The 12,333-nt window shown below is 43.7% G+C and overlaps 1 protein-coding gene across 4 annotated transcripts in view; it reads left to right on the top strand.

Annotated features, from left to right (window-relative positions):
* Positions 1-966: 966 nt before the first annotated feature.
* hspa12a (heat shock protein 12A) overlaps positions 967-12,333 on the top strand; it is a 55,645-nt gene continuing 44,278 nt past the window's right edge. For 2 of the 4 annotated variants that reach the window (XM_062401407.1, XM_062401406.1), the window contains exon 1: positions 967-1,282. In XM_062401407.1, coding sequence (XP_062257391.1) covers positions 1,243-1,282 — 40 coding nt within the window. In that variant the 5' untranslated portion in view covers positions 967-1,242. The remainder of the gene's footprint in view (positions 1,283-12,333) is intronic. The other 2 variants (XM_062401409.1, XM_062401408.1) reach the window with 1 other exon arrangement.

Raw genomic sequence — 12,333 nt, 5'->3', positions numbered from 1 at the left:
ATGATTCATATAACATGGGTGAATAATCAAACACTGACAATTAACAGATTTGTAATAAACGCCCCACAATAACATTCAGCTTATGGCCCAATGAAGGCTTGGTCCCGCCCTGAAAGAAGCAACTCAATGAGCATATAACTATATTTAAATTTTGAGGTAAGTCGTAGAATCCACAGCAGTGTTGGTTTAAAGCAGACCATTTGATCAAATTCACTGAAGAGATCCAGAATTCCTATGCAAGACACTGAACCCCAGATTGCCCATGAAGGATGTGCCGGCAGCGTGTGAACGATGTGTGATAGAGAAAGTGATGGATGAATGAATGAATGAGATAATTAATGAATGTATGTATGTATGGATTGATGAATGGATTGATGGATGGATGAATGGATGAATGGATGAATGGATGGATGGATGGATGGATGGATGGATGGATGGATGGATGGATGAATGGGTGGATAGATGGTTAGATGGTTAGATGGATAGATGGATAGATGGATAGATGGATAGATGGATAGATGGTGTGATGGATAGATGGACAGATGGATAGATGGATAGATGGATAGATGGATAGATGGTGTGATGGATAAATGGACAGATGGATAGATGGATAGATGGATATATGGATAGATGGATAGATGAATGAAAGGCTTGACGGGTGGATGGATGAGGCCTGCCCCTGACAAGCCTGGGACCATATTCAGCCCAAATGGTTACTATGTCATCATTATGTGACTGAAGACACAAAGACAAAACAAGAAATGAGCCCCCCCCCCCCTCCCCCCCTCATGTCCAGTTACCATACACTTCTCCTATCATTGATGAAGTTATCCCTCCTTGACATGTGATGATGCTCATGAGGAGCAGAGCTCAGCATCTCTGGTGTCCCAGCAGCAGCAGCAGGATTCCTCAGCAGGACAGAGTGTGATGGGAGGGGCGGACATAGCAGCAGCAGCAGTGTAGACTGGGGTCCAACATCCACGAAGCTCCCCCCACCCCCCTCCTCCACTTCCACAGCACTTGGGACCCCCGTGTGTGCGTGTTAAAGCTCCTCCGTGAAACAGGAAGCGGCGAGGCGGAGGGAAGTTTCCGTGGATTTAGCAGCGCGGGAAGCTTCACGTGTGGTTTTTGTCGCTGAGGGGTTTCTTCTTCTTCGCTCGGTTTTATCGGTACAGCAGGAAAATTGCTTGGTGCAGCTGCATCGGGGAGAAGGCTCTGGAGGAGGAGACACTGCGGGACGTGATGACTGACAAACAAGCGGCGACAGAGGAGATAGTACCAGGTAAGATAACCCGGCCGTGCGGGTTTATTTTTTTTTGGGGGGGGTTTCAGCGGTGGGTGATCGGGGGGGAATGGATGCGCACGCCGCTCGTGCTTTAGCGTGGTCGTGTGCGGGACCCAGTCAAAGTGGAGGCTGCTGACTCCGTTGCTTTTCATGACGGTGTGATTCAGTGAGTAATGTCCTCCATCGCAGTGCGGGGAGGCTGAGAGGACCGCGGAGCCCTGCCCCGGCAGTCCAAGGGCAGTCGCAGTGCACAGGACCTCGCCCGGCCGCCCCCACACACACAAACACAACCACAGCGGCACTCCCCGTACAAGAACCCCGATTTTTAAAAGTTACTTCGGGGTGGAGTGCTTCAACTCGGTCGCAGTGTGAGGAGAACCCGGCCCGGACCTGCGCAGCTTGTTTCTCCGCAGAGTTTGGTCACACGGCCCGTCCCACCAGAGTTCTGAGTCAATGCAGCAAAATCCGAGTCCACACCAGCCCCAGGGCCTCAGGTAACACTGTGTCCCCCCGGTAACACATTCGCCGGGCTCTGCTCTGACTGGACCTTTCCAAATGTCTCCATTAGCTGGAGACCACCGCCCGCTCAATGTCCTCCCTGATATCATTCTGTTATCTTGGGGACATGACGTGCTGGGATGACAGCCACACGAACTCCACTGGAATTTATCCCATTTCATTATTGCTCGTTTGTCTCAAAGCAAAAACACAAAGGAAACACAGACCTTTTTATAAGAGCCTTTGGAGACACCCATGCTCTACAATTCGGCATTCACTCAAAACACAAAGCAGCGATTATTGTGCACATATTGAAACTTTTAGGCTTCGCCATCTAGATTTCCCATCATAATTCGCTGCTGAGGGACACATTGAGCCATGTTTGTTTATGTTATTCCTTAAAGGTAGGAAGTTGAAAATGTGATTAGCATGTTTCTGTAGCTTCTGCTAATGTGCAGGACATCACATTTCTTTCCTTAAATTAGGCATTAAATGAAGTGCAGTTGGGTCGATTTGAAGTTCTCATATATTGGGGTGAACATTTCATATGGCTTGGCAACACACAAGTGTTATGTAAGGTAACTGACTGACTACCACAGAGGCTGCAGGCCAGTGATGTCCTGCTGGGATGGGGGCTGACTTAAGCCTGAAACATGCTTCTGCGACTGCGTCTGCGTCTTTTCACGCCGCTGTGGCGCAAGACTCGTTTTCATTCATGCTTCCCCAACCGTTGCGCGTCTTACAAAGCAATTCCGCGCCAGAACACTAGGCGGAGTAATGCTTTTTGTTGAGACGACCTTAGAGACGCCTTCTTTCTTCTTCGTCGATTGTTTATTTACATAGCCACTGCGGCTCCTCGTAGCCTTTTTCTGGCGGACAAATCCGCCAGTCAGTGACAGGTTATACAAGTGATCATACTATCGGATATCTTCTGCCAAGTGCTCTTCTATTTGGTCTATATTCGTTCTTCTAACGGCTTAAAGCCTGAAACAACGCAGAAGCATGTTTCAGGCTTTAAGCCTGAAACATGCTTCTGCGTTTTCACGGGCCCGTAAGCGCAAGAGCCCTTCCGGGTCCCTTACGTGCTTATGTATCCCTCCTTACGTGCTGACGGGTGTCGACCCCCTTTTCTAAAATTTACGGCAAAGCTCCGCAAGCTCACTCAGCCCGCAAGGCTGTGATTGGTCTGCTCTACATCCTTTCTGGAGCTGCATTTCCGGTTTCATGCCCCATAATACCGGCAGAAATCACGGAAGATTTAGAAGAACGAATATGGACCAAATAGAAGAGCACTTGGCAGAAGATATCCGATAGTATGATCACTTGTATAACCTGTCATTGACTGGCGGATTTGTCCGCCAGAAAAAGGCTACGAGGAGCCACAGTGGCTATGTAAATAAACAATCGACGAAGAAGAAAGAAGGCGTCTCTAAGGTCGTCTCGACAAAAATTATTACTCCGCCTAGTGTTCTGGCGCGGAATTGCTTTGTAAGACGCGCAACGGTTGGGGAAGCATGAATGAAAACGAGTCTTGCGCCACAGCGGCGTGAAAAGACGCAGACGCAGTTGCAGAAGCATGTTTCAGGCTTTAGCCTGACGTTGTCAGACTCACAATTCTAGTCAGAATGTGAGTCTGAGACCGCTCCATTGGGCTGTGATTATGGGGAGTGTTTCAACTGACCAGGAAATAAAATTCCTCTTCGCTCAATTGGATAGACCTACAACCAATCAGAGCAACGTCGTATGTGACGTATGTTAAGCAACGCATTGTGAGTTATTTACTAATGCCGGGTTCACACCGGACGCTGAAGCGATGCCGAAGCGACGCTTCAGCGCAGCGCCAAGCCTTAAATAACAGCTGGCTCCCATCCACTCCCATGTTAAAACTTTGTGCGGGTCACACCGGAGGCTGAAGCACCGCACTGCGCCAAGGCTGCCTCGCGCCATGCAGCGATCGTTTCGGCGTAGAGTCTATTTTTTGCGCTTGACGCGAGTGTATCGCACCAGGAAACACACTGAAAAACGATCTTAAACTATATTGATGACATATTTTATATGATATAAATAATCAAATATGCATCCCATACTTTGAAGTCCCCTTCTGTTGTCCTGGAGTTTTAATTTGACCAATGACATTATTAAATGTCCCCCTCTGCCCATCCACTACAGCCATACAAGCAGTGATACAGATAAAAAGAGAGAGAGAGGGGGCTACGTATTCTCCACATAGGCTTGAGTGGAGAATACGTAATTTACCCCCAACAACCAACATTTAACGGAGCAAACAGCGAAGTTCTTCAACATAGATGACATTAAATTAATAATTGAAGTGGAGAAGTACAGTGAGTTGTATGATCCTCGGAACATGTTGTATAAAGACAACACCAAGAAAGACAAATGTTGGGACGCTGTTGCTTAATGTTGGAGCAACAAGTAAGTATATGCTTTTAATCTACTGGATCAACGGGGGATATTATTAGCGCTGCCCGGCGGTTCAGCGTCGCTTCAGTGTCCGGTGTGAACAGCCAAGCACCGGCGTGATAGGGATTAGCGCGGGGCTTTGGCGTCGCCTCCACGTTCTGTTCCTCTTTCAAAATGAATGCGCTGTTGATGTCTTCTAAAACAGACTCAATGGCAGCATCTACACATCTCAGCTCTCCAGCGGCAGGCATGTTTGTTGAAAACGAATTCACCCCAAGGGCACTTTGATGACGTGGTTGATTACGTTACCGTTGATCATCTGTCCATCATCGTATAAAGCCCGCCCTGACAATCTGATTGGCCCGGTCGGGCATAATTTCTCCCCAACGGATCGACTCCAGACCGAACTTCCCGACCTCAAATGTTGTGGGCGGGGCTAAGTTCGTCTGGCATCCAGGCTAGGGCTGAATACCAGACTCGGTGAGACTCCTAAAGCTAGAGCAGGTTGCTTGTGTTGTTGAAAGGTAAACTTCTAACTTCAGAGATTTCTTGTGAAACCCTTGAAACTACCATCTCCTGCTTAGTGTGTGAGTTTTTTAATGTAAGTAAAATATCTGTGGATGAAGTGCTTTATTCCAACAGTAATTTGTGGAATGCCTTTGTTAAAGAATTTAAAAAGACAATCAAGCTTGAGAAGAGTGACTGTGATTACTGCAAGGCACAAATGCAGCATCACTGCTGACCCGCCTCCTTAGATCTCCCCCAGCAGTCTGATGAAACTGCATTAAGTGGTGGCAGGTTGTTGCACAGTCATGATGAATGACAACACTAACAGCCAAAAGTCATATGTTATTGGGTCTGACACTGAGCTCATTGAATACATTGTTTGTCAGTCAAGAAATCATGTCTGGCTACATGCCTGTGTGTCTAATATTATTTACTTGGACTCTCAGCTGCTTGATTTATGTTTATCTTGCATTTGTACTGCAGCTTTTTGGGGATGACATTGGCCTTTTGTTTTGGATTTGTTTATGTGGACATGCTTTCGGACCTTCCATTGGGTCCATTCATATCAGAATGAACAGAGATCAGCCATGTTTTTAGATGCTCAACATACAAATGCAAGCAAAAAAAATGCAATTTAAAAAGTACTTGTTCTTTTTAAATTGCACTATTCACTTATGAGTGACCTTTGAAGCTTTTTAACTGTGAATACTTCCATCCCAGTATGGCTCATAACTTCTGCAGTTGTCTTTTGATAGAAATAATGTATGTCCGCATGAATATTATGCTGCAGGTTCACAAACATTCCACACCTTTCTTTTATGTTCCTAAATGAGACAGAAAACTAAGACAATACCATCTCATACAATATGTATCCTACATACAGTACTTGCTAATTTTGTGATCATTTGAGTAAAGTGAACAGAGATAATTTTGGCTGAATCATGCTTGTCTTTCCAATGCTGTATCTGCACTGCAGAGTGAAACTGCAACATCATCCTCCCAGACAGCTGTCCAGATTGTCCATTGACTAGGTTTACATTTTCCTTTTATGTTATCCAGGACTGCTGTACAGACCAGTTCAGGGAGTTCATGCAGCCAATTGACATCATTCAGAACACCTCTTAGCTCTTAACCTGATCAATAAAGGACATTCTGGACCTGAGAAGTCATTATGGGCCAATCAAGCATTTTATCAAGTGTCCTGGTTTTACCTCACAGATATAGAAACATCCAAATACAGCACAGCTAAAACTACAGACAGCTGTAGATTTCCGTATCTCACTAGGTCAAAAAGGAACTGTCCACTAAAAGGATTGAAAGGTGTCAGATTAGGAAATACAGTAGGATGTAACAGTAGTGGCAGGATATCTCAAACGCTCTTCTTAAACGTCAAGAACTCTTGATATCCTTGTAAACCGTTTGAGATGTCCTTTTAACAGTGCAACCTTGGCTTCTGATTTCATTGAGGGTTTTCTATTTTTTACTTCAAAGTCATAAAAAATGATATCCTGATTCTGAAACCCCAAGGTCCCTGTGATTCTCGCATTGTGATTATCACAGTGAAACAAGTATTTACATCACACGTCCTGTATCACAATATCCAATTATGGACATTTGTATCGTTCTTCATTCTCAGTTTCAGGAGTGTTACACAGCTAGGTTGATACTTATTCCACATTGAGGTACAATATAGACCTTTTGATTGTCCTTTGTTGGCGTGGGGAATTCTGACCCTTTAGCTGCGAGATGCGGCTGTCCATAATATTAGTTCAGAGAAGAATCAGTTTTAAGTAAAACAGTCTTGATGTTTTCCACACTTAACCTCATGGCTTGACAGCTTTCTGAGACATTCAAACCAGCTGAACCGTCTGACAGTCTGTGACTTTGGTAAATGCAGTAAGTGATAAGTGAAGCAACTGCTTGTAATGCTCCCTTGATGCATGACAATACAGCATGAAGTGGTACAGAGTACAGGACCATACCGGCTAAAGGCCTTTGTATGACTCTCCGAGTCCGTTGCGGACGGACGGAGCGGACGGACACTTTTTGATTTATAGTTTTACGAGCCTTTTTGTTCTGAAAACAATTCACCGCCAGAACAGTAGTTGGCGCAACGGAAGTCGAGCTTAGAGAAGCCTACCTCATGAGGTATATAGAAGAAGACCCCGCTGGTTTATTTACGTCCCCCCAGCTCCTCACACACATCCATCAAAATCAGAGCTGCACGAAAAGCTCTCCGAGGAGCCCCGGAGAGGCCCGGAGAGGGCGTTCCACAGCAAAGAAGGCGGTCCTATCGGTCCGTGTCCGTCAAAACGGAGAAGCATTCATTGGCCTTAACTTTCCCCCCCACTACTACAACAAAGAGCAGGTCAGATGTAATAACTGTAGCCTATACTCCCATAGCACCGCCAGGTATCAAATACACAATCACAAGCAGTGCCTGTGCAAACCTAGTCATGAATGGGAATATAGAAATATGTATATTATCATAATGTAATATTGCCATGTCAGTAACAAAGTACTAGACGACCGCTTCTCCTTCTCTGGAGTTGGCTGTTTTCTCCAACTTCTTTTCGGGATCCTGAACTACGTTTCCAAAACTCGTTCGTATGTGGCCCTTCCTTATTTACCAGAATTACTGTTTTCTAGTCGCTGTTCTAACTGTTTGATTTTAACCAGGATGTCCTGATTCCTGTAACCCCTCCATTTTGGACCGACTGCTAACCAAAAGATTCAAAAGTGCATATTGTAGTTTAAGCTCACAGGCAGGGAGTAGCCCAGAGTCTGCCAGGTGATGATTTTACCGCACTGGCTGTCTCTGAAGTTGAAGTTGAGTGTAAATTAGAGGCTCCTGTGTGAAGCGCAGAGCGTCCCTCCCTTTTTTCCATGTCAAACTTTATTTGAGGGAAACATCTGGTTTACTGGAAGCTTCTGCAAATCAGGCTCATTTGTAGCTAAAAGAGTTTAAAAGCTTCCGGCCTGAAGAAAACAAATGGTCCCTCATTTACATAACAGTGGCAGTCAGACTGACCCGACATTTGCCAAGGAAAGGGCTGGCCGGTTGTTGGTGTGTTGTTTCTTGACCATGTCGGAGTCCTGCTGGAGGAGCGGGCTTTCCTATGTGATTGGCCAACAGTAACACCTCACCTTGCCAGATGACCTCACGTTGTTTTGCAGCAAAAGTGGTGCCAGGTTCAACTTCTTTGTTTCATGACAAAAGTGTCTTTGCAAACTGGGGAAGCTTTACAGGGAGTTTTACGGTGTGGTACCTACTGATATTGTGCAGTTATACAAGAGAAGAAAAAAGATGCAGTCTTACCACATCACTCTCCCTCTGAATCATGTGGTTGCTGCCTGTTTTGAACACAGTGATGGTGGAAAGCAAACATGTTAAATAGTATTTGTGATGGTTGTGTGTGTGGTAATTTTGTGTTGTAATGCGCACAGCTGGTTGTGACCGCTCTCTGCATTATTGGAACGAAGGTTATCCTCTCTCCTAGTTGCCACATGTTGTGGAGTATATCAGGGTCTTTTCTCTCCTTTTATGCTGGGTCCTTTAATCATTAGAGAAAGATACTGGTGGTGCTTGGATTGTCTTAAAAGCTAAAAAGATTTGACTGTGCTCAGATATACCACACGCGGATAGATAAACCTGGTCATTATAGAATATGCATTCTATTATATGTACATTTTCAGACGTAATGATAATAAAGGGTCACAGTCCTTTTGGGATTTACAACACTAATTTAATTTAACAGAAACCATTCCTTTATTATAGTTTTATCATTTGTAGTTGAGAACAGCAATAAATACATGGTGTACCAGGTATTTATCAGGCATGCACTGAACTCCAGAGATCCTCCGCTGTATGTGTGAACACATATATGTCAGATTATCTGCCCCTTCGGTATAAAATCCGCAGAAACTCCAGAAGAGCCACTGGGAGAAAGCTTGTGTCCATGTGCTGCATTAAAACATTTTGCACCGACTGGAGCAGCTTGCAATAATATTAATTTCTAATAACTACACCCATCAATTTTATAACCACAAAATGATTCAGTAATTGTATTTGTCTGAGAAGAACCACTGTCAACTTGAATTACTACAAGCCAGCTTGAATACAAGTTGGTCATTTATGCAATTATCATTTCAAATGTGGGATTTAATTTCTGTTGTTCCAAATACAAAAAAGTGTAATGATGATTCTTGAAGTTTAATAAAAAAAAGCTGTAGTTAAAAGATTGAACTCCTCAAATGTATTATTAGTACTCATGATGGTCTCTAGAACTGCTATTTCTTTATCACATGAAGCCACAGGGCAAACTAAAGAGATATGATTGTATTGTATCACCTTATTTGTGTATTTTTTATGTTAAATGAAGATGCTAACACCCAGGATATATAAATTGCTCCCTAAGAAAACATTGCAGAGAAAATGGGAGCAGGAGGCCATTTTCAGCATTCTGTCATGTCTCTGATAGGAGCCATGTGGAGGTAGTATGTGTGGAGGAGTGGGAATTACAGGATGGGGGAGGGGCTTACAGGCTTTCAGATAGGAGCTGGGAGAGAGAGAGGGAGGAAACAGTGCTCATTTGAAAAACAAACATTGTTAGGAAGCCTGAACTGTGACGCATTATTTTCTCTCTGCAATTATCATGCCGCAATCTTTCCCTCCGTTTGCCCATTGGATCTTTTGAGCGCTCTCTTACTACTTACTGCACAGTTTATGATGTTAAATGCTTCCCATAAGCTCCATGAGTTAAGGAACAATATGCTGAGGCTCAAGTGAGAGTAATTGGTTTCATATGGTACTGTAGCATGTCAGCTATGTACAGTGGTAACACTAAGTATGTGAATCTTTTGAGCAATCTGCTTAGAAATGGGTCTTTGAAGATGGTCATAACCCTCACGTTTGCCAAAAAGCATTTTGAATCTCCCCTATGCTACGGTGAAAATATGTTTGTGAACGGATGAAGCCGATGTTGAATTGTTTGTGAAGCACATGCAACAAAATGCATGGTTTAAAAAGGCCACTACATACCAACATGAAATCAATACTTCCAAAAGGCAAGGGAGCATTATGTTAGGGGAGAATTCAAGTTAATTAAGCAATATCACAGGATAATATCAGTGAAGCTGTCTGGGCTGTAGTTGGGAGATGTAGCAGCAGATTGACCCAAATTACAGAAGTAAGTGTTCTACAGAATTATTTAAAACAGGGACATTAGCCTTCTGGAGTCAGAGCCCAGATCTTAATCCAATGGAGATGACAGCACTGGGAAGAGCAGCAGCATCTTGATGAGTTATTAGTGAGTATGAAGCCGAATTAAATGCCATTTTAGTTTACTGCAAGTTCTTGGAGACAGAACTGTCTCCTTAAAAGGAGAAGCTGCTCTGCTAAACTGTGAATACGTCTACACTCAATATTTCATAGGGAATCTTTAAAAAAATGCACAACCCCAGAGAAGCAGAGCGTCAGATCTGAAACATGAAGGTGTGTGTGACACAATGGGAGACCACTGGTGCAAAATCAAATTGCAATAATCAATTCATTGTGTAGCTATCATACTCAGAACTGAAAGGAGGAGTGCTCCACTGGCCAAGATTCAAGATTCAAGATTCAAGATTTTTAATTTGTAAAATGCACAACAATAACACTAGGCAGTCGCTGGCAGTGAAATGCTTGAGTCTCAGGCTCTCTTCTAACAATGCTCAAGTAATTACACACTATACAATAAAATAAGAGAAATAGTATAAAATAGAATAACAAATCAAATATCTTAATAACTCGTGTTTGTTGTCAAAATTCAGTTGTTAATACAAATGTGTGCTGTTGTCAAAGATTACGACACATACTGATGTGTTGAAGTGGATGTCGGTTGTTGACTGGTCTGTCTTGTTAACTGTTTGCAGTAATCAGGGACTATTTCAGCTCTGCTTTTGTCGTCATCACTATTTCCATTACAGACAGGCAGGAAGGAAAAGCCATTGTTCTGCACGGAGTTTCAAGGCATTTCCTCAGTATGCAGCTAAATCGCTCTACCCTCTTCAGGAACCCTTCCCGCTCTTTCTTTGTTGCAGACGTCTCCGTTCATTGTTTCGTATAAAAGTCTTTTGTTTCCTTGTTGTAAGAACTCTGCATCCCTTTGGCCTTTTAAACATCTGTCTCGCTAAAAGCTAAAGATCCTTCTGGAAACTTTGATGTTAAAACACTTATGAAGGTTTAAGTGATGGTGATTTAAAAAGCTACTGGGTTTCTGAATGCAAAGAGCCTTCTGCTTTTGATTTCAGTTTTTTTCCAGTGGCAGAGGGCAGATTCCCAGAAATTAAATACCAGCATGGTTCAGAGAGTTGCACTAAATGTAAGTTCCAGGTACTTTAAGAGGTTAGCAGCAGTAATGCCACTTTCGATTTGTCAAACAGATGTGTCATTACATCACAAAGAGGGAACTCATTTCATATCCTGTTAGAGGTTTTTCCATTTCCAGATAAGGGTGAATGATGATGATTACTCACCACCTTACTTACGATCCGTTTGTCTTAAAATGGATTAATTTCAAGAAGTAGCCCCATTGTGAGGAACAAACCTTTTTGTCTTGGCTGGTTGGAGTTTCTTATCTTTTTTTTCACTTTAATTCTACTCATTGTTTGTTTATGTTGCCTTCATGCTACATCAGTGTTGAGTGAAAAAACATAAAGCTGCATCTACATGTTTGCATGAGTATACCTGTGATGCAACCAAATAAACGATAAAAGCAGGACATGATAAGATAGGCTTTTTACCATCATCCCATATATCATATTGCGTGACATGACAAAAAGCATGACTGCAACCCACACAACAGAACACTTTACTACTGCATTGGAATAGGACTACCAGTGCTTCAGAATGAATGGAGGTAGACCAGTTCACAATAAAATAAGCTCGTTGGGCAAGCAAAGATGTCAATTAGCGCTAAAGCCTGAAACATGCTTCTGCGACTGCGTCTGCGTCTTTTCACGCCGCTGTGGCGCAAGACTCGTTTTCATTCATGCTTCCCCAACCGTTGCGCGTCTTACAAAGCAATTCCGCGCCAGAACACTAGGCGGAGTAATGCTTTTTGTCGAGACGACCTTAGAGACGCCTTCTTTCTTCTTCGTCGATTGTCTATTTACATAGCCACTGCGGCTCCTCGTAGCCTTTTTCTGGCGGACAAATCCGCCAGTCAGTGACAGGTTATACAAGTGATCATACTATCGGATATCTTCTGCCAAGTGCTCTTCTATTTGGTCCATATTCGTTCTTCTAAATCTTCCGTGATTTCTGCCGGTATTATGGGGCATGAAACCGGAAATGCAGCTCCAGAAGGGATGTAGCGCAGACCAATCACAGCCTTGCGGGCTGAGTGAGCTTGCGGAGCTTTGCCGTAAATTTTAGAAAAGGGGGTCGACACCCGTCAGCACGTAAGGAGGGATACATAAGCACGTAAGGGACCCGGAAGGGCTCTTGCGCTTACGGGCCCGTGAAAACGCAGAAGCATGTTTCAGGCTTAAGGGCGTGGAGGTCATTCAAAAGAAGAAAAGGTTAGGATTAGGACTTGGACCCTGTTGCAACCCAGCAGTACCTGTTAATCTCCGTCTGT

Source organism: Platichthys flesus, chromosome 12 (genome assembly GCF_949316205.1).
Source record: "Platichthys flesus chromosome 12, fPlaFle2.1, whole genome shotgun sequence".
Taxonomy (NCBI): domain Eukaryota; kingdom Metazoa; phylum Chordata; class Actinopteri; order Pleuronectiformes; family Pleuronectidae; genus Platichthys; species Platichthys flesus.
Note: the sequence above shows the minus strand (reverse complement) of the source record. Positions and strands in the feature narration are given on the sequence as shown.